This window comes from Zootoca vivipara, chromosome 8, assembly GCF_965207765.1.
Source record: "Zootoca vivipara chromosome 8, rZooViv2.hap1.1, whole genome shotgun sequence".
NCBI lineage: Eukaryota > Metazoa > Chordata > Lepidosauria > Squamata > Lacertidae > Zootoca > Zootoca vivipara.
In genome coordinates this window covers 4,045,447-4,066,826 of record NC_142591.1, presented here as the reverse complement: position 1 = coordinate 4,066,826, position 21,380 = coordinate 4,045,447, and the positions used below count along the sequence as shown (strand labels likewise).

Sequence of the window (21,380 nt, the reverse complement as noted above, 5' to 3'; positions counted from 1 at the left end):
TTCCACTACAGTTCCATCTGTGCCCTTCCTTGAGGATTGTAGCCAACAGGTGATAACAGAAGCTCCTGGCCTTCAACACTTTGGGTAGAGAAGCTTGTTGGAGGCACCGGTGGAACAGGACTGGCGCCATCCTTTTGCTCAGTTGCTGCACACGGGAACACCTGGAAGTGCATTACTGAGCATCAGGTCTTGGTCATGAGATATTAGTGCACACAGAAGGCATGCCTTCTTGGTGCTCCAAACAGGTTCTGGGAACACTTGTGGGGAGAAAAATCCTATCCTTGTTCCTCTAGTTGTGATCAAATGCAGCACAATGCTTCTGAGGAAATTTCATTTCAAAAGAGGCTAGTAAAAGCTGAAGTGTTGTGCTCCCATTCATGATTGGGCCGGAGTGGGAGAACAAACAGAGAGCCCACTCCCAAGTATCCATAAAGTATTTCAAAGGCATAGTCTTTCAATGCCAAATTGCTGAGCTACTCCCACCCCTGATTATTTCAAATACATATTACATATAGGCACAATATATTCTGGTGGCACACTTTAACTCAACCTTGTCTTTAAGTCCTTGCTTGGTAGCCACTGAGCCTAGGGCTTGCTGGTCAGAAGGTCAGCGGTTCGAATCCCTGTGACGGGGTGAGCTCCCGTTGCTTGGTCCCAGCTCCTGCCAACCTAGCAGTTTGAAAGCACATCAAAAATGCAAGTGGATAAATAGGAACCGCTACAGCGGGAATGTAAACGGCGTTTCCGTGTGCTACTCTGGTTCGCCAGAAGCGGCTTTGTCATGCTGGCCACGTGACCTGGAAGCTATACGCCGGCTCCCTCGGCCAATAATGTGAGATGAGCGTGCAACCCCAGAGTTGGTTACGACTGGACCTAATGGTCAGGGGTCCCTTTACCTTTACCTTTTGGTAGCCATAAGCGACGAGGAACTGCGTGCTGGTGAGGACGTTGGCCTGCCCTCCCTCCCTTGTGCCTGGCACAGAAGGTAAGCCAGCTGCCACGGGAAGGACACCCTCTCCTCTTTGCCAGAGCTCCCCACTCCTCCTCTAGCCCACAGCAGGCTTAAGAACATTTTCCGCAGGCTAGTAATTTTTGTGGGCTTAGAAAAATGAATTTTCAAGATCTGCAAGCTTGACAGCAAAAACATTTAAGGTCCATTGGACTTGAGAATGTATTTGGCAAGAAAGTTTAAAATGGGAGAAAGGAGGGGAATCTTCCTTGGGCCTTTGGTAGATTTCAGCACCAGCTTTTCAAATATTTTTCCAGCAAGCTTAAGGTAGGTAAAGGGTGCTAAGTTCTTCGCAGTATGTAGCCCTGCTATTCAGTTAAATACATCTGAAGCAGCTTAAGCAGAGGTTAGCTTCCAAAAGAGTTTTTGGGGAACAAATGGGCATTTCTATCTTTGGATGCCGCGCACAGAATAACAAAAACTGACCGATACTCTTCATATTACTGGACCCAAATCTTTATTGAGCCCAATTTGTTAAACCAGAAGTAGAAGCAAGTAAGAAAAACAAACAATGATTGGCTTAAATTATTGCATATTATTCCATTTCTAAGAATGGTAAAAATTATAAATACATAATTTGTAGTAAAAGCCTTTTTGCAAAAAAAAAAAATATTTAGCACATTCTTTAAAGAACCACAAAGTTGGAGAAACAATGCTATAAAGACGTGGGGGGGGGGAAGGGAGGTTTTCCTCCACTAAAACTAAAAAGTGCATAACCAACATCATGGTGCTATCTCTAAGGCAGGCAGGTGTTACTGTCGCCTGTGCAAAGCAGAGTCTTCATTACAGTACTAAAAAAGCAGTTGAGAAGATCAGAGGGAGAGGGGGGAGGCAGAGGGGGGAAGAAGAAGAAGAAGAAGAAGAAGAAGAAGAAGAAGAAGAAGAAGAAGAAGAAGAAGAAGAAGAAGAAGAAGAAGAAGAAGAAGAAGAAGAAGAAGAAGAAGAAGAAGAAGAATGCATAGCACTCCAAGTCAGAGGTACTGAGGCTTGACTTCTCAGGTCACTCAGGTCAGCATGTCCCAAAGGCAGCAGCAGCAGAGCGCAGTCCAACATGCCGTCAGGCAGGTACTTTCGCCAGAGTTATCCCTTCGCTGCTCTTCCACAACATACACTGGGAAGAAGAGAAAACAACACGTCAGTTGTGACACATCACCCACCATCACCCACAACGCAAGAAGAGGCCTGTGGCCAACTTACGACTTCATTTACACAACTGTTCTCCCGTGGCTAATGATGCTCAGAGGGTCATGGGGCTCAGTTTTGCCCAACATGAATTTGACATGCTGCTTGCAGGTAACAGGTGGAGGGAGATATATACACAGAGAAGCCTAGAAGGTTCTTGAATGTTCATCTTGCACATTTTAAAAAATTTAAGCATCTCTTTTACTAATGTAGAAAGGTGGTAAAGGTAAAGTAAAGGTACCCCGACCGTTAGGCCCAGTCGCGGACGACTCTAGGGTTGCACGCTCATCTCGCTCTATAGGATGAAGCAGCACATGGAAATGCTGTTTACCTTCCCGCCGGAGCTGTACCTATTTATCTACTTACACTTTGACGTGCTTTCGAACTGCTAGGTGGGCAAGAGCAGGGACCGAGCAACGGAAGCTCACCCCGTCGCAGGGATTCAAACCGCCGACCTTCTGATCAGCAAGCCCACTCTGTGGTTTAGACCACAGCACCACCTGCGTCCCTAGAAAGGTGGTACTCTACCCAGTTAAATAGCAGAAAGTAACCCTTCTCTTGCGTTCCAGAATTCTAACCAATGAAAGCAAAAGGTGCTGGGATAAGTGATGGGCACCTGGGTATTCTTAAAAACAGTTCCACTAAAACTAATACAAATAATAAACAATTTAACATAAAACTATCTACACTTAATATTTTTTACTCTGTGTTGATCACCCTTTTGCCATAAGGATCATACCCCAAAAAACATTTCTGCCTTTGTCCCTTCTTGAATTTGGCAAATGCCTGGAGGAAGGCGATCTGGATCAGGGCAGGCTGAAACTAACCAAACAGGTTTGTCTTGAAATCTATCTGGGCCTTGCTTTGTGTTGCTAGCCTGAATGAATGAGGAGAGTCTAGCAAAGTTTGTGTTTGTCTGCACACAGAGAACACACTGTTTTGCTAGGCTCCAGCATCAGCTGATCAGACAATGGCCCCATTCTCGACACCCCCATTGCTTCTTGCCCACATGGCCACTGACACCTCAGTGTTACTGTAGGACATTCCTCATAGTCCTCCTTGGGTGTGTGAAAGAATATCCACCCCCCCTTCTCTCTCCCCATCTGTGAATGGAAGCTATTTCGCAACATCTTTAAAAATGTGCAACATCTTTAAAATTGGGACCAGTTACCTGAAGGATTTAATGTAGTGTATACCCTCCTTCAGGTCCACTGGGCAGAGAGGGGAGAGAGTATTTCCAAAGACAGCTCCTAGATTACCAGCTTCCCAGGGAGGCTGACCCAGCACCTATGTTTAATATCCTTTGGGTGCCAGGCGAAGAGCTGACTCTGAAAGTCCTAGGCCTTTCAGAACTACAGTACATTGGGCAAAGAAAGGCAAAGGGGCAGGGGAGGGAGAACTCGAGGTAGAGGAGCTGCGCTGCAAAACAGGCAGCCAGGCTTGTGCCAACTGGGCAGGAGGTAAGGGGCAGCATATCCCACATAGACTGGTGTGCTCTGCCCCCCATCTCACCTGAGGGAGTGTCATGGAACAAGAGGACTTGGGATTCAAAGCTTCCCCCAGTCCATCCCAACATGCCTTTCCTCCCTCCCTCCTGCCAGAGGCCCAATGGCACAGGGTGTTTGAGGCCTGCATGGGTGGTTCTCCGTCTACTAGGCATTATTTCACCCAGGTTCAAGACCCAGTTTGCCACACACACCCCATGCATTTGCACGGGCACACACAGGCTGGGAGCCTCAATGGTGCCTGTGGCGAGATACACCGGTAAAGGGTCCCCAGACGTTTGACGGTCTATTGACCCAATACCTCCCTCGCCTATTTCTTCTCCTTGCTGCCACCAACCAGTAAATCTGTGTACTGGTACACAATTGATTTGAACCCAGTCAGATGAACAGTGAACAAAACAATTAAGTTTATTTAATGTGAAGATCTTACAAGCATATCAATTCTTATTGGTTTCTCAATTATGTTTACTTTAAGCTTAACCTTTAGTCTTAGTTCCCCCCCTTGTCCTCCCTGACTGAAGTTCTCTTCTTAACTCTTATAGATTCTGCACCACCGCTCACCTCCCTAGCTTCTCTAACCCTCTATTTCAGGGGTAGCCAGCTCCCAAGAGGCTGCGATCTACTCTCAGAGTTAAAAACTGGCAGTGATCTACTCCCTTTTTTGGGGTTCAGGTCAAAGTTGTTGAGCTTTTTTAGGGAGGAAGAGAGCACCGTTTTTTGCGGGGTGCAGGGCTAAAATGTTGAGCTTTTTTAAGGGAGCCAAAGTTGTTGAGCTGCTTTGGGGGAAGCCAGTGATCCACCACAGACGTCCAGTGATCTACCGGTAGATCACAATCTACCTGTTGGACGTGCCTGCTCTATTTCAAAATCCTCTCCACCTCTCTCATCAAATCCCCTCAACTCAACTCCTTTATCTCCCCCTCCTGTCTGCCTGCTTCTCCTTATATACCCCTGCTTCTGGCCTGGAGAGCTCCTATTGGCTGTTTCCCTCCCTAGCAACATAACTCTTGCTGCAGTATTCAAGAAGCAGCATTTTAAAGCCTTAAAAAAATATTTTTGTGTCCTGCGTTGTTAATAGAAGCGCAAACATTTGTTTGTGTATTACTGAAAAAGAGACGTTTCACCTAGTTGTGGGGGGGTGAAAAGTCTCTTTTTCAGTAATACACAAACAAATGTTTATTGCTTCTTGAATACTGCAGCCCACCCTGCTAGACCCCCTCCTGCTTTTACCAATATTGCTATTTAGTTCCTCACAGTTGGAATCGAAGAAAAGCTTTCATATGGTCTCTCAAGAACTGCAAGGGCTACAAAGACGATCAAACTCCACCCCCCTCAGCCTTGATTTTAAACTGGGCTCTTGGCTGGCTCCAATTGATTAGCATAGATAAGGTAACTGAACAAACATTCTCAGTGACTGCTTGGCTTCCTCTTATCTTAATACCTTCAGAGGCTAATCCCTTACAAAGGTAAAACTTGAAAGCCTTGTTACCACCTCATTCACTCACCACAGCAAAAAGGGCCACATAATTGCCCCCAGAGTGGTTTTGCATATGTACTTCAAACAATTTTGGAAGCTGTCTGGACACTGTGTGGGACATTGGTATTTGTTAAATAAAACAATCAGAAGTGCAAGCTGGATTTCGAAGGGGCAGAGGAACCAGAGACCAAATAGCAAACATGCGCTGGATTATGGAGAAAGCTAGAGAGTTCCAGAAAAACGTCTACTTCTGCTTCATTGATTATGCAAAAGCCTTTGACTGTGTCGACCACAGCAAACTATGGCAAGTTCTTAAAGAAATGGGAGTGCCTGATCACCTCATCTGTCTCCTGAGAAATCTCTATGTGGGACAAGAAGCTACAGTTAGAACTGGATATGGAACAACTGATTGGTTCAATATTGGGAAAGGAGTACGACAAGGTTGTATATTGTCTCCCTGCTTATTTAACTTATATGCAGAATTCATCATGCGAAAGGCTGGACTAGATGAATCCCAAACCGGAATTAAGATTCCCAGAAGAAATATCAACAACCTCAGATATGCAGATGACACAACCTTGATGGCAGAAAGTGAGGAGGAATTAAAGAACCTTTTAATGAGGGTGAAAGAGGAGAGCGCAAAATATGGTCTGAAGCTCAACATCAAAAAAACCAAGATCATGGCCACTGGTCCCATCACCTCCTGGCAAATAGAAGGGGAAGAAATGGAGGCAGTGAGAGATTTCGCTTTCTTGGGCTCCTTGATCACTGCAGATGGTGACAGCAGTCACGAAATTAAAAGACGCCTGCTTCTTGGGAGAAAAGCAATGACAAACCTAGACAGCATCTTAAAAAGCAGAGACATCACCTTGCCGACAAAGGTCCATATAGTTAAAGCTATGGTTTTCCCAGTAGTGATGAATGGAAGTGAGAGCTGGACCATAAAGAAGGCTGATCGCCGAATAATTGCTGCTTTTGAATTATGGTGCTGGAGGAGACTCTTGAGAGTCCCATGGACTGCAAGAAGATCAGACCTATCCATTCTGAAGGAAATCAGCCCTGAGTGCTCACTGGAAGGACAGATCGTGAAGCTGAGGCTCCAATACTTTGGCCACCTCATGAGAAGAGAAGACTCCCTGGAAAAGACCCTGATGTTGGGAAAGATTGAGGGCACAAGGAGAAGGGGACGACAGAGGACGAGATGGTTGGACAGTGTTCTCGAAGCTAGGAACCTGAGTTTGACTAAACTGCGGGAGGCAGTGTAAGACAGGAGTGCCTGGCGTGCTATGGTCCATGGGGTCACGAAAAGTCGGACACGACTAAACGACTAAACAACAACAACAAATAAAACAATCTCCAATTTGGAATACTGTAACTGAGTTTGAAAAAACTCCCGGCAGATGCAAGCTTTGAGATACGGAAATACATTTACAGAACAGCTATTTTCTCCCTAAAGATGAAGTGGGCCACCCCTTTCCACCTTCCTATGGTAAAATACCCACCCCATATGGCACAACTGCTCATTATGGAGTGTGTGTGACAGCACAAACTGAATGGGGAGATTGGTGGCAGCACAGCTAGGAATGTGGGGGAAAGCACAAATGTGGGGAAGACACACAGTCCAGGGCTTCTCAGTGCCTGCATTTGGGCAAAGAAAAGAGGGTGGGAAATAAAAATTGCAATTCTAGGGCAGCACTTGTGCCTCTCTGACCAGGGGAAGAACGGGCATCTTGGACACTGGCTGTCTCTTGGCTCTGAGGGGAGAAAGAAGATAAAAATAGCCTCAAAGTGTGACTAACTAGTTCCACAATTAGACACAACTCCATTTAGAAATAAGGAAGGGAGCATTCCGGATTGGAAAAAAGTATGTTGGGTGGGTCCACAGCATTTTGATATTTGTAAAGTCAGCAGGGGGCAGGAAGGCAGTCAAGAGACTGGAGCCTTGCACAAAGACAATAACAGCTTAGAGAGATCTTTGATCTGAGGCCAAGAGGCTGAAGGATTCCTAGATACAACAGGCAGTAAAACTTCATTGCAGAACACAAGCTGATAGGCCCTGGCTTCATTTCCAATGGGAGCATTTTGCAAGATCACACACTGGGGACAAAGGGGAGTTCCTGCTCTCTTCTCTCCCTGCGCAAGTGCTCTGTTGAAATGGTATCACTCTGGCTCAGAGACTATGCAAGCTGCCACTCTAAGTGACGTGGAACCAGATGCAAACAAATGTTTCACTCTCCTGTAAAGCAGGCAGAAAATCTGAAAAGGATTCAAGGAGCCCAGGGGTTACTGGAGGAGGGGGAGAGCCTTGGGCCCTTCTCAATACATTAAACACCAATACATTAAAATAGTAGCAGAAGCCAACAAGTGAACTAATAAGTTGTTAAAATGCACAAAAGCAAGACTTCTGAGCACACACTTTGCTGGCCAAAAGTTGTTGATAAAACTTGCAAGGCCTATCACCTGCAGCTAATTCTACTCCAAAGCCCTGTCAAAAACGTTACACTTGCCGCACCCCTGAAATAAAAAGGCAGAGCGTGTGGCTCAGCCCCTGAAGCTGGAAGCAAGCGTAACGTGATCCTGTGCCAACAGCCACTGTAACAAGAGCTCCACTCACATGATCCAAAACAACTTGAGGACATTCGGAGGAGGAGTGTTGCTGCTTTGGATAGGTCAAAAAATATATTGCATAGATCGTTCCAACCATATTCTCCAACTGCCACCATCTGCATTGTCCCTCTGGTCCATCTGCAAAAGTTCTGGCCCAGTGTCAAGCCCCTACCTGGTCTCCCCCCCCCCTTTAAAATTGGCTAAGCTATGGATCTTTTAACACAACACCCCACCTATTGGGCTAGGCCAGGGGTCAGCAAACTTTTTCAGCAGGGGGCCGGTCCACTGTCCCCCAGACCTTGTTGGGGGCCGGACTATATTTTGAAAAAAAATATGAACGAATTCCTATGCCCCACAAATAACCCAGAGATGCATTTTAAATAAAAGGACAGATTCTACTCATGTAGAAACATGCTGATTCCTGGGCCATCCACGGGCCGGATTGAGAAGGCGTTTGGGCTGCATCCGGACCCCGGGCCTTAGTTTGGGGACCCTGGGCTAGGCAGTTGTAATCTTCAAGACTGCTTAATCTGGGCTCCAGGAAAACAGACCATGGAAAGAGAAGGGGTATGTTGGCAGGTAGAGGTAACTGAGGCAAGGCTCATTTTGGGAGGCTGACAAAGCCACAGGGTGAGCTGAAAGCAATAGAACGTCACTTTGTGCCTTCTGATTGGCTGTATTTGGCGGAAGGTCGGTGGTTCGAATCCCCGTGACAGGGTGAGCTCCCGTTGCTCGGTCCCTGCTCAACAACTTCAACCCTAATAAAAGGTCAACAATTTTGGGTGACCCTCACGGCCCTTCACTTCATCAAATCTGGCCCTCTTCGGAAAAAAGTTTGGACACCACTGATCTAGAGAATTCAGGATGAGGCAAGTCAAGAAATACTCATGAATATTTTTCATTATAAAAGTAACATATTTGTCCATGTTTTGGACCAGGCCCAAGGCAAAAGCACTAAGTGGATGGCATTCACCTCCACGAATCAGAAGGATCTTGCCCCACCTGTGAGAATCCAGAGAACTGAAATTTGTAGCCATTCCCAAAGCTCGGAACCACCACTCTATTATCAGTTATTTTTCTAAAACCAATAAAGCAGATTCTTCCTATAAACTCACATAGCCACTTATGGCAGTGGACATAGTTAAAAACTTCCTATCTGGAGTCCTAAGAGCAGAAAAAAACACTCCTGAATCCGAACCATTGCCACTCCCACCACCTCGTAAGTCCATTATCTAATCAGCTGCAGAGAAAAGAGAGCTAGGCTTAATCATCTCTGGGTGTTGAGACACACACCAGGTACCAGTCCACACAATGTAAACAATATTCATGGTTTGTTTTTTTATTTAAAAAAACTGCATTACCTTTGTCTTACTGCAGAGACCTTTATCTTGGGTACACACATTTGGCTTCTGCCCATACTGGGTGATTAGCTAATGTTTAACCTAAGAAAATGGATTTTTAGAAATGTTCCCTTGTACTGTACTGTGAAAAGTTAGATGCACTCGGGAAGCTGGATCACTTTATCCAATGCAAGTAGCAAGAAAAGAGGCTCTTGGAACAAAACTACCTACTTACCTAAAACAGGAAATAGCCATTTATCCAAATAAAATAAAAAAATAAATAATTCTCAACTTTATGGGCTGGCCTAATTATAGGACTGGCATTGAACATCTTGCTTTGTTTACCTACAGTAGAAAGCTCTTGGGAAGGAACACTCAGATTACTAAGCCTTTTTACTCACCAAGCGAGACAAGGCACCGTGCTCAATGGGGAGTCAAGGTTCCCCCTTAGCTACCAGAAAATAATAATGGGGGGGGCAGAAATTAGTGTCTCCTCTATCAACAAACACCTGTTTAACAAGTGCACACTCCAGGAATTTTCTTTATAAATGCACAATTCCATTCTTGGGTCACTCTTGAACCTACCATGTAGGACTCCAATTGCCACCAGGAGATATGAAGCTGTGTTTTCTCCAGTACTGTCCAGGGTTGCAAACTGCCTTGCTTCTGTACTGGTTGAAATCACAGCAAGTTGGGTCCATGTGCCCTATTTTACAGAGGACAGTCCTCTAACATGAAGGGGGGGGCTGCTCAAGTGCACTTTAAATACAGTGGTACCTCTACTTACAAATAACTCTACTTACGAATGTTTCTACTTACGAATGGAGCTCCGTCCGCCATCTTGGATGTGGTTTAGATAGGATTTTTTCTACTTACGAATTTTTAGATAGGGTTGCTTCTACTTACGATTTTTTTCTCCCAATGCATTCCTATGGGATTTGACTTACAATTTTTTTCGACTTACAAATGTGCGTTCGGAACGCATTAAATTCGTAAGTAGAGGTACCACTGTATAAAGGTAGAAAGGAAGAGCAAGGGATTTGGAGCATATGGCATACACTAGGCACCCCCAAACTTCGGCCCTCCAGATGTTTTGGACTGCAATTCCCATCATCCCTCAACACTTGTCCTGTTAGCTAGGGATCATGGGAGTTGTGGGCCAAAACATCTGGAGGGCCGCAGTTTGGGGATGCCTGGCATACACAGTTGCCAGCCAATTGGTATTTGGGGCTAATTATTAATTTGGGGTGATAAATGTGAAACCCTTCCTTATATGTATGTCCTGATTTCAGATGTTCTTAGGGTTGTTACCCCTATGGCTACAAATGGGTATTAGAGGGGGTGAATCTTCTGTTAACTACATGTTATCTTCAAACTATATAGTTTCCACCATTTCTTTTTTTCTACTGAATCTGATCATGGTCTTCCATATTACCGTGCTTTTCTGATTATCTATTGGTGCAAAAAGGAAAGCATCTACAGCTTTGAGCTTCCATGCTATGCCCACAGTGGTCTGGTTCACACAGCACAACTTGGTTTGTCTTAAACCATGGTTTAATCAGGACCATGCCTTGCCCAGGCCATGCGGCTTCTGCCACTTGCAAAGGTTTGTTCTCGCTTTAGTTCTGGCTGACTCAGGTCTATGGATGGATGGCAAGACCTACTACGGGCTTGCTTCAGCTGCACCAGGAGGGTGAGAAACCAAAAGGGCATGCAGACGGGCAGCAGAGAGGCATGTTCAATATTTAACCATAGTTTAAGAGAAAATGTGGCTGAATGAGGCAAATTTATTTGGAGGGGAAATACAATGAATTTATGCATTTGTAGCTATGTGGGACAAGAAGCTACAGTTAGAACTGGCTATGGAATAACTGATTGGTTCAAAATTGGGAAAGGAGTACGACAAGGCTGTATATTGTCTCCCTGCTTATTTAACTTATATGCAGAATTCATCACGCAAAAGGGTGGACTGGATGAATCCCAAACCGGAATTGAGATTCCCAGAAGAAATATCAACAACCTCAGATATGCTGATGACACAACCTTGATGGCAGAAAGTGAGGAGGAATTAAAGAACCTTTTAATGAGGGTGAAAGAGGAGAGCGCAAAATATGGTCTGAAGCTCAACATCAAAAAAACTAAGATCATGGCCACTGGTCCCACCACCTCCTGGCAAATAGAAAGGGAAGAAATGGAGGCAGTGAGAGATTTTACTTTCTTGGGTTCCATGATCACTGCAGATGGTGACAGCAGTCACGAAATTAAAAGACGCCTGCTTCTTGGGAGAAAAGCAATGACAAACCTAGACAGCATCTTAAAAAGCAGAGACATAACCTTGCCAACAAAGGTCCGTATAGTTAAAGCTATGGTTTTCCCAGTAGTGATGTATGGAAGTGAGAGCTGGACCATAAAGAAGGCTGATCGCCGAAGAATTGATGCTTTTGAATTATGGTGCTGGAGGAGACTCTTGGGAGTCCCATGGACTGCAAGAAGATCAAACCTATCCATTCTGAAGGAAATCAGTCCTGAGTGCTCACTGGAAGGACAGATCCTGAAGCTGAGGCTCCAAAACTTTGGCCATCTCATGAGAAGAGAAGACTCCCTGGAAAAGACCCTGATGTTGGGAAAGATGGAGGGCACAAGGAGAAAGGGATGACAGAGGACGAGATGGTTGGACAGTGTTCTCGAAGTTACCAAAGTGAGTCTGACCAAACTGCGGGAGGCAGTGGAAGACAGGAGTGCCTGGCGTGCTCTGGTCCATGGGGTCACAAAAGTCGGACATGACTAAATGGCAACAAAGCTACAGTTTATACTCCCCCTGGAATGTATAATTCCCCTAGGAAAAGGTTTTTGAAAGATTTTTCAGACAGTTTCCTTTTTGAACGATAGCAAGAAAACCTGTTATTTACTGGTTAATAACGATAAATATGGTACATACAGGCAACTTCCAATTTACACAGGGGATACGTTCCAAGGCACCACACGTTTAAAGTGAAATAATATATATCTAAAACACCATTGGAAAAGCTTGCAAACACCCCGTTCCCCCCACCCCTTTTCTGACATTTTTGGGTCACTTCCAGGTTCGGCGCAGTGCCCGTGTGCCTGGTCGTGCACATATCGGACGCGCCTAAAATGACTGCTGCCTGTACTGTACAAGATTTCTGTTTCCTCTAGCAGCCTAACAGATCAAACATTTATTGCATGAAATGTGCTGGGGATCACCCATATCAACTTGGTTACTTCTAGTTTTGAAATGACTGATTATTTCAGCTGACTGACTCATTAAGACAAAATGGGCATGCACAATATTATAAGGAAAAACCAAACGTATGACAAGAGTGGAGGTAATTCTCAATTGTAAAAGCATCTTATTTGGCTTAGCGAGATAGAAAACTTACAAACACAGTGTGAATGTTGACAGAGCAACCTTACAGGTTGTTTTGTGCAAGATTCTACAAGAAAAAGGTCAACAATAGTAAACTACCCCTACATCTGTAAGTTGTCCAGAGCTAGATTGTCTTGGCCTAGAGTGGCAAAAACCAACCTGTGCCTCCAGCACAAAAACAGATCCAGGAAACAAGCAGCTCTGAACTTGTTCTTTCAGGGAGAGTGTAAATCTAGCACAATACCGTATATTGTGGGCGTATACGACTTATACGACTGGGCGTATAAGATTTATGTCTAGCTTTGGTGACAACTGCAGGGATGAGCCACATTTATGTTTGTGGTGTCCAATTACGAATTGCTATAAAAAATGTGGTACGATCAATGTGCCACTGATGTGAATTGTGCATTAGTTCACATATTTTGAAAAAAATAAATAGAAAGTGCAACTGCATGGGGGGGGGGAGGCAACTAGCCATTGTGTTTTTGCACCTGTAACTGGGTTCCAGGAGCCATGTGGCAAAGAGCTTTTCTTTCCCAGTTTCTCACAGTGATTGGTCGCCGTTTCTTGTTGGAAAAGGCAGAGTAAGTAGTGAACTCGGAGTCCTGAACTGCCAGCAATTCTTTTCCTTTAAACTTGAGATCAATCCAGGATTGCATAATTCCTTTATTGCATAATCTGGCTGGAGCCAGTTAAAATGTTATACAGATAAAGTTTCTGCTTCATGAAAATGAAAAATACAGCAGGTTGAAGGGGCAGGGGAGAAGAGACTGCTATCCCAGGTGTCTTAATTTCTCTGTGCCTGTTTGACCACACAAAAGTCACTTAAAATGCAGCCTGTATGAAGCCAGCATGGAGTGCAGACAGCCAGAACCTTTTCCTTTCTAAGAGATGCACGTGATGTTGTTGTTTAAAAAAACACAGCCCACGTGCCTAATTAAACTAACTCTTCCAAGGCTGGATAAAAAACACGATGTGGCCTATTCCCATCTTGAAAGCAAGGATCATTGTAACTACAAGCTTTCCCCATAATTGTATTCTCATACAATGAAAGAATTGACCTGTTGAATTTTTGTCTGCCACGCCCAGGAACTCTGTTTTCCCAAAACACCAATCCTAAATCAAACCCTAGGCTCCCATCCTGTACCATTTAAATGCCCATTAAATACAAAAAGACTTAATTCTGAGTTGATAGGTATGTCATGTGAATTCTCAATGAGTGCTTAAGTTTCTCTGCAAAATTTCCATATTTGCCTTTTTGGAGGTTGGGGGAATTATTTGAAATCCACCCACACTTACTGCGCAGTAGTATTTACAGAAAACGTCTAGAGAGTGTACCTATTTTCAAATGAATCTACCGCAGGAAAGAAGTGTCCTGGTTAACAGGAAAAAAAGGAAAGGCAAGCTACAGAGAAGGCAGAAGCGGGGAAATTATGCTAAAGGAGAGGGGGAAACAGAACCCACCCCAGGGATTCATTTTGCCTGGTGTTCAAACAAGTTACTTATCAATCATTCACTGGCTAACTTACTTAGGTTGACTCACTTCACAGAAATCACTTAGAAGGCCTGGTACCTGTACATTTTGCTCCCTCCATTTCTCCTTAGGAGGGGTGGGAGCCTGCTTTCTCAAATGCAAGTTCAGAGTCCAGGACCTTTGCTCAGGGCACTAGAGAAGGAAATCCTGGGTGCCCTGGCACCAGTGAGAACCAATTTGGCAGCCACTGGATTATACGATGCCAAGACAACATTCCCTTCATTAAATATCTTCACTGACTGCTTGTATGCATATTTAAAACTATTTTTAATACAGAAACACTATAAAATAACTTACATCAGAGTAAATGAACTCAGTGTTCAATAGAATGTATACTATATTTGTTGTCCATTTTCTCTTAGTTCAATATATATTTAGTAACTAGAATTTCAACTATTTTACATAACTCCCCCCCCAAAAAAACCAAGTTCATTGCTTCCCTTATTAGTTGCTGCATAAATTAAAAAAGTAAGAGATATATAGGATTTCCCGGGGGGGGGGATCTGCTTTCAACTGATTCAAATTTACTTTGCAAATTTCCAAAACCTTTCATGAATTAATGTGCATACCTTTTGTGACTCATGAGGTCTCAAATGATGGTTAAGCACTGGCCTCTGATACCTCATGAATCACAAGGTCTGTACATTTCAAATTACTTCTGTACTGCTTTTCTATTCCAAGGCTGCTAAAATGACAGAGACACGACAATAATATAGCAAATTTAATGAAATTAGGATTACTACCAAGCAAAACCATGACACCACCAGCAGACAACCAAGTGTAAATGGGACACATACTGTATTCTCTTCTACTTGACCATATTTCTGCCACATCAATCTATTCTCATTCATTAAACCATAGAATAAAATAGGGTGATCCAAAAGATACCAAACCTGTAAAGCAATACAAAAGCATTTTAAACATGACTATTCATCCTTAAGCACAACAGCTTTAACTAGCCCCAATCCTGAACTGTTTTCTAAATTTAAAAAGTTGCTCTAACATCTTATATGAGAAACTGTTGTGCCAATATATTTGCAAACTTCACCCAACTCCACCCCTTCTTTGTCACTGCAGGAAGATTATCTTCCTATGAATTATTTAACCTCTCATTTCCTTGCACTCAGTTAATAACCTGAGACTGCAATAAAATGAAAATGAGCTTTAAGGACATGTGGAACAGAGAGGCTTCGGAATGTATTATATTTATAATTAACTAGCTGGCCCTGCATGCGTTGCTGTGCGTTAGTCTGTGAAATGGAGGGTAATAGCCCCCCTTCAGATCCCCCTGAGCCTCAGAGTCCCCCTGAGTCGAGGGGAGATACTGTGGAGAGGGCAGGTTTTATCCCTGTGTCTCCTCCCACCCTGTTCTGACCTATTACGTATACCTGCTCCCTATTCAGCCCACCCCCCACCCCCAGGCAGGCCCCTACCTCCACTTGGCAATGTTGGTTATTTGGTGGAGCCTGGCAGGGGCCTAGGGGTCTGATAATGGCTGCCTTGGTGGTTTCAGTTGCTTGGTTGATGATGCCATTTGGTTTGTGGGTGTGGCTTAGATTTCACAGGAAGGGAGGGGGTGGAGGAGGGTATAACGCCACTTGAGGGCGCTGTTTGACTTGGTGGAAAACCAGGTTTCTACCTGCCCAGATGCGAAATTTGAGGGATTTTTGTCCCCAACAACGCTTGGGGAGTGGCCTGGATCGTTGTGTCAAAATTTCAGGACGATCGGTCAAGTTGGTACGGAGAAAAGTGGAACACGCACTTTCACGATTTTTACATTTTTATATATATAGATAAACCCTGAAATACTGGAATCCTTCTCTTAATGCCACATAGATATAGAAGGGAAAAGGAGTCCGTTCCATCAGGTCCTGTGCCAGCGGTCATCCAGGCTGGACCCTGGCCAAGGGTCCAGGGGCTTAAATGGGCCCCTCACTGGCTCTGCCCCAACTCAATTCTTTTCCTACTGGGCTATGGGTGGCCAATAAATACACTAGTGGCACCACTTGTGAATGGAAGACAGAATAGAATGGTAATATTACTTCCCTTTATCTGGACACGATACTTCTGTTGATGCAGCCTAGAACAGCATTAGCCTTTTTGCTGCTGCATCACATTGTTCACTCACATTAAGCTTGTGTTCCACCAAGAACCCTAGATCCTTTTCACGTGTACTACTAGGTAGTAAGCCAGGTGTCTCCCCATCTTATATTTGTGCAGTTGGTCCTTCCTGCCTAAGTGTAGAATCTTACATTTGTCCCTACTGAAATTCATTTTGTTAGTTTGGGCCCAGTTCTCCAATCAGTTACGGTCATCTTGAATGCTGGTTCTGTATTTGGTGGTTTTGGCTACCTCCCCCAGTTTAGTGTCATCTGCAAATCTAATGAGCATCCCCTCAATTTCTACATCCAAGTTATTTATAAAGACATTGAACAACTGCAGGTATTGCCATTGGACCACAGCTGGCAGATGACACAATGGACTTCAGATATGAATAAAGGTAAAGGGACCCCTGACCTTTAGGTCCAGTCGTGACCGACTCTGGGGTTGCGCGCTCATCTCACATTATTGGCCGAGGGAGCCGGCGTATAGCTTCCAGGTCATGTGGCCAGCATGACAAAGCCGCTTCTGGCAAACCAGAGCAGCACATGGAAACGCCGTTTACCTTCCCGCTGTAGCGGTCCCTATTTATCTACTTGCATTTTGACGTGCTTTCGAACTGCTAGGTTGGCAGGAGCTGGGACCGAGCAACGGGAGCTCACCCCGTCACAGGGATTCGAACCGCCAACCTTCTGATCAGCAAGCCCTAGGCTCAGTGGTTTAACTACAGCGCCACCTGGGTCCCTACAAAGGTATGAATACATACCATCAATAATTGCCCACTAGTGTGGATGGGAAACCACTGAGACAGACTTAAATTGATATCCCTCATGTGTGGATGAACATGCAACACCCACACATACCCCACTGGAAACACTGGAACTGTGCAAGCCATAAGCACATTAACACTTCAGTGTGCGCACAGTCTATGGGTTTGTGCGCTGGCTGACTCTGCTTTTTTCACACATGCAGGCCAAGACCTGATGCTACAACTGGTATTTAGACAGTAGCTTCCTCTGGGTTCTCTACACTCTTCTCCTGAACCTTTGTACTTGCCTAGTTACGTGGGGGTGGTGTGGTGTATGAGTTGCCCCCTGGATAATCAGTGCAGCTGCAGGAATATGTGGCTTTCATTCATGGAACTTTGAAGAGCATGTTGCTCTTTTTTATATTGGAAGGGAAGTAAAGAGAGCCGGGCATTCAGCTGCAGAGAAGGGAGAACTCAACAGTCCAGACCTACAGACAGAGGCAGAATGTGGAGTATGGGGGAAGAAAGTAAGGCTGGCAGATGACAAGCAGAGCAGGCTGAAAATAAAACTTATAGCACAGTGCCTGAGCACATTTTTGGATGCACTGCCCAAGTTCAAGCACTTTGTCCTGCCAGCAGTCACCTCCTACCTCCCCCCAAAAAAAAATTTAGAGGGAAGATTGATGCAATGCCATCAACATACACAGCAGTAACAGAATTTTAGCAGTGGGGGAAAGGATGTGATACAAACAAACATGTTGCTCTCCCAGGTGTTGACAACCTGCATTTTGACAGCAGGAAAGACAAGAGGGAGGAGAAGGGATAAATAAGGGCAGTTTGCAGATGCAAGCAAATGCAATTACATATTCTTAGGCTTGGCATGAGGATTAAGTGATAAAAAGCCTGTGAAGACACTATACCTTTAAAGCTCATCATTTCTGTCAAAGAATTCTGGACACTGTAGTTTGCCCCTGCAGAGTTACAATTCCAAGCAACCCCTAACCAACGGCAGTGCCCATAATTCATTGAGGGAAAGGTGTGCTGTGTTCTTGAGAAGGTGAGTTAAAATAGCTTTTTAAAGTTGGAAGAAAGAATCACACTTTTGCTCAGGGAAATAACTCTGAGAGATGTCTGGAAGAGCAGGACACATTCAGAAGACAGAAAAGAGTGGGAAAAGGCAGGACCCTGTTCAAAGGACAAGAAGTTTACGTTGGATATGAATGAAAGGGTTCAATGGAGACAAGAGTACAGAAAAAAGTCAACAGCTTTGCCAGCAGAGTTTGAGATAGGTGTGAAAAGATCTAGGTGGGGGCACAGGAAGCCAGTGGAGAAGGTTGCAGAAGTCAAGGTAATGCATGATGAAAGGGGAAGAGAGGAACAGCAGGATCTATTGAGCAGGAGTGTTGGGTTAGAGAGGTAGCACCGGGTGTCCTCAGCTCATCAGAGAAGAGACAGTGTGGAGAACAGGCCTAGGAAGGAGCCCCAAGGAACCCCCACAGAGAAGGGAGGAGCCTTTTCTTCAAGCCTGACACATGAAGTGACAGTAATGGCTATCTGGGATTTCACACAGGAGAGTGACTATTTGCCTCTACTGTATATGCAAAACACTCTCAGCTGAGGGATGACACAACCCTGGAAGTCCCAATATTACGCCGCCTCCATTTGTTTCAGGAAAGACTTGTGTAGCATTTGCAAGTCACATGAACTAATTTTAAAAGTTGCCTAATCTTCATAAAGTTAACTGCCCTATCTTCTATAGCCACTGAATTTGGGTTTGTTTTAAAGCAAAGAATCCCAGCCCATCCTCAAAAACACCCATGGAAGGTGGATTAGGCTGCAACTCTGCAAACACCAAATGCGTCTGCTCTTCGGCATTCTCTGCAGTGACCCCGACAGCCATATTTTGATCGACAGGTAAGGAAGTCATCCCAAATAGTGTGGCCAGTGGTGAAAACAGCCACATGCTGCTTGGGACTGACAAGAGTTGCTGTCCAAGAGGCCTGGAGGGCACTGAGAAGGCGAAGGCTAGCCTAACCCCCTGCTCCCTCCCCACCAGCACAACTTCCCACTGTTTAGCAAGACTCTGGCAGCCATTTTTCAAGGGCTTCAGTTGGTGGTGGATCCTGGCAAATGCCCGACCATGCAAATGTCTCCTAGAGACATTCCCACATCTGGCCATGATTTCCTCTCAAGGAATGTTTATTCCTGTTTGTGTGGACATCTATTGCCACAGGGCCCGAAGAAAAGAGGAAGGTACTGCAGTATCTCAAGATAGTATATGCCAGTCCAGGACAGGTAACAGCCATTAAAATAGGTGTTGATGGTACCTATTATAAAAGGGGCTGGAACTTAATTCACAGAAGGATAGCAAATTCCTATGGTCAGAAAGTCACACATTTTACCAAGAAAGCCAGAGATGCAGCTACAGCCAAAGTGAAGCCAGTGGACACCAACTTATTCTCCAATATGGAGAACCAGAACAGAAATCCCTTCCTCTTTCAAAAGAACAAACAAGATGGAATATTAAGAAGTACCCTCCTCCCAAGTTCACGTTGTTACCAAGCCCCCTTATTCAGAGGACTGGAACAAACATACACATTGCTTCAGATCTGTAATAGAAGGGGGAAACCTTCATGAAAAATCACGAAGCAGTGCAGCTTATTACCTGTATTCTTAGGTCCATCTGCATAGACTGGTCCTGGAGGTGGAGCATTCTGCCATCCATAGGCTGGGTAGCCTTGGTAGCCTGGCTGTCCTACTGGATATGGCCCTGCAGGCTCTGGTGCGTAGCCAGGGTAGGGACCAGGTACAGGTGGTCCACCCGGTTGATGGGTGTAGGGTGGGTACGGGGCAGTTGGGCCCGGGCCAGGATATGGCGGAGGGTTTTCGTAGTTCATGTAGAATGCCAAGTGTTTCCTAAGGACAGAGACAGATTTTACTTTGACTTACACAAGGAACCTGTGTTACCACCAGCCATTTCAATAACAACTTTTGTATACAAAATACTTAATTGTGATGTCCCTCACAAACTGATCTCCTACTATAAGGGTCTCTAAGTCAGTCTAGTCAGTCATAGGTTTTACACAGTACATTTCTCCAAGCAGTCATGTGGCTTAGGCATGCAAATGTCTAGAGAGACACACAACATCAAAGCATGATCGATCCCCAGGGTTATGCACACAGAAGAAGGCATGCCAAGGGGGGTAAGCACATTTTGCAGAAAGTAAATACTGCTGTTTTGCTGATACATAGAAGTCACAGAATTAAGCTTTGTCCGGCACAGGATTTTGAGCATCATGATAAAGCACAAAACTTAGACAGCCCAAATTATGCCCGACTCCAGGAGCCATTAGATCTGTGTTTTAAATGCTAGCACTCTTTCAGGAAATATTCCAGTTTGATTTCAAAGCAGCAACCCAAAGTTGCACATTTAACTGTTTATTTTTAAATCAACAGATATACATCTTTATACAAATATACACACATCATGGACATGGGAAGATATGCCCCCATAACATAAATAAGTCAAATACTTCTTATGTTTTTCTAGTGGATGCAGAGATCAGTAAGGATCCAGAACAGGCATAGGCAAACTTGGCCCTCCATGTGTTTTGGGACTACAACTCCCATCATCCCTAGCTAACAGGACCTGTGGTTAGGGATGATGGGAGTTGTAGTCCCAAAACATCTGGAGGGCTGAGTTTGCCTATGCCTGATGTAGAAGATGCTATCCTGAATCTCACCAGGATCATCCACACAGCTGTGAAGATGACTGCATACTATTTTGAAGCCCCCAAGCTCTGCAATATGTTCAGTTTGCAAATTATGAATAACTCAACTGCCACCATAAGCATTTACATTTCACCTCATGGATAAACACTATTTTGCCTGGTGGCTAACAGCCCTTGCTTGTGAACATTTCTGAACACTTGGGCATGATCCTTCACATGTTTGCTTAAGGACTAAACTCAGCTTTTTGATCAGTGGGAATTGCTTTAAATATATGGTATTTATGCGCAGGAAAGCAGGTAAGCAAACAAGAACTATTTACATTCCAGGCCTCCACCCCCCACTTGACCAACCCATGAATAAATAAATAAATAGGCTTTCAACTTATTGTACACGACAGCATCCCTACCAGAAAACAAGCAGAAATCGGTGTCTTGTCTCTAAGCAACAAAATTCTGCAGTACTGGTGGACTGTACAAAGGTTGTATAAGCCATCTCTTTCGTTATATGAACCAGCATTTTTCCATTACAGCAAAGTTAGGATATTCCTGCCTGCTCAGAAAACTTGAGTATCAAAATGGGAAGCATCATAACTTAATCCAGCCTTCAGCTGACTATCATTCTCAGCCCAGGACCCTCCCTCGTCCTCTCGCCTGTCAAGCCACAAAGCAGAGAAGAGAGTGCAGTGCGTCCTGGGTTCATGCCTGCTGGACTGCAACTCCCCAGGGCACAATCTAGCTGGCCAGATCTACTCCCCCCTA

At 44.6% G+C, this 21,380-nt stretch overlaps 1 protein-coding gene across 1 annotated transcript in view; it reads right to left on the bottom strand.

Annotated features, from left to right (window-relative positions):
- Window positions 1–1,449: 1,449 nt before the first annotated feature.
- CYSTM1 (cysteine rich transmembrane module containing 1) overlaps window positions 1,450–21,380 on the bottom strand; it is a 35,522-nt gene continuing 15,591 nt past the window's right edge. The window contains exons 2-3 of the mRNA XM_035103423.3: window positions 19,556–19,806; window positions 1,450–2,120 (exon numbers count right to left, since the gene is read on the bottom strand). Of these exons, the coding sequence (XP_034959314.1) occupies window positions 2,014–2,120; window positions 19,556–19,787 (339 nt within the window). The 5' untranslated portion in view covers window positions 19,788–19,806 and the 3' untranslated portion in view covers window positions 1,450–2,013. The remainder of the gene's footprint in view (window positions 2,121–19,555; window positions 19,807–21,380) is intronic.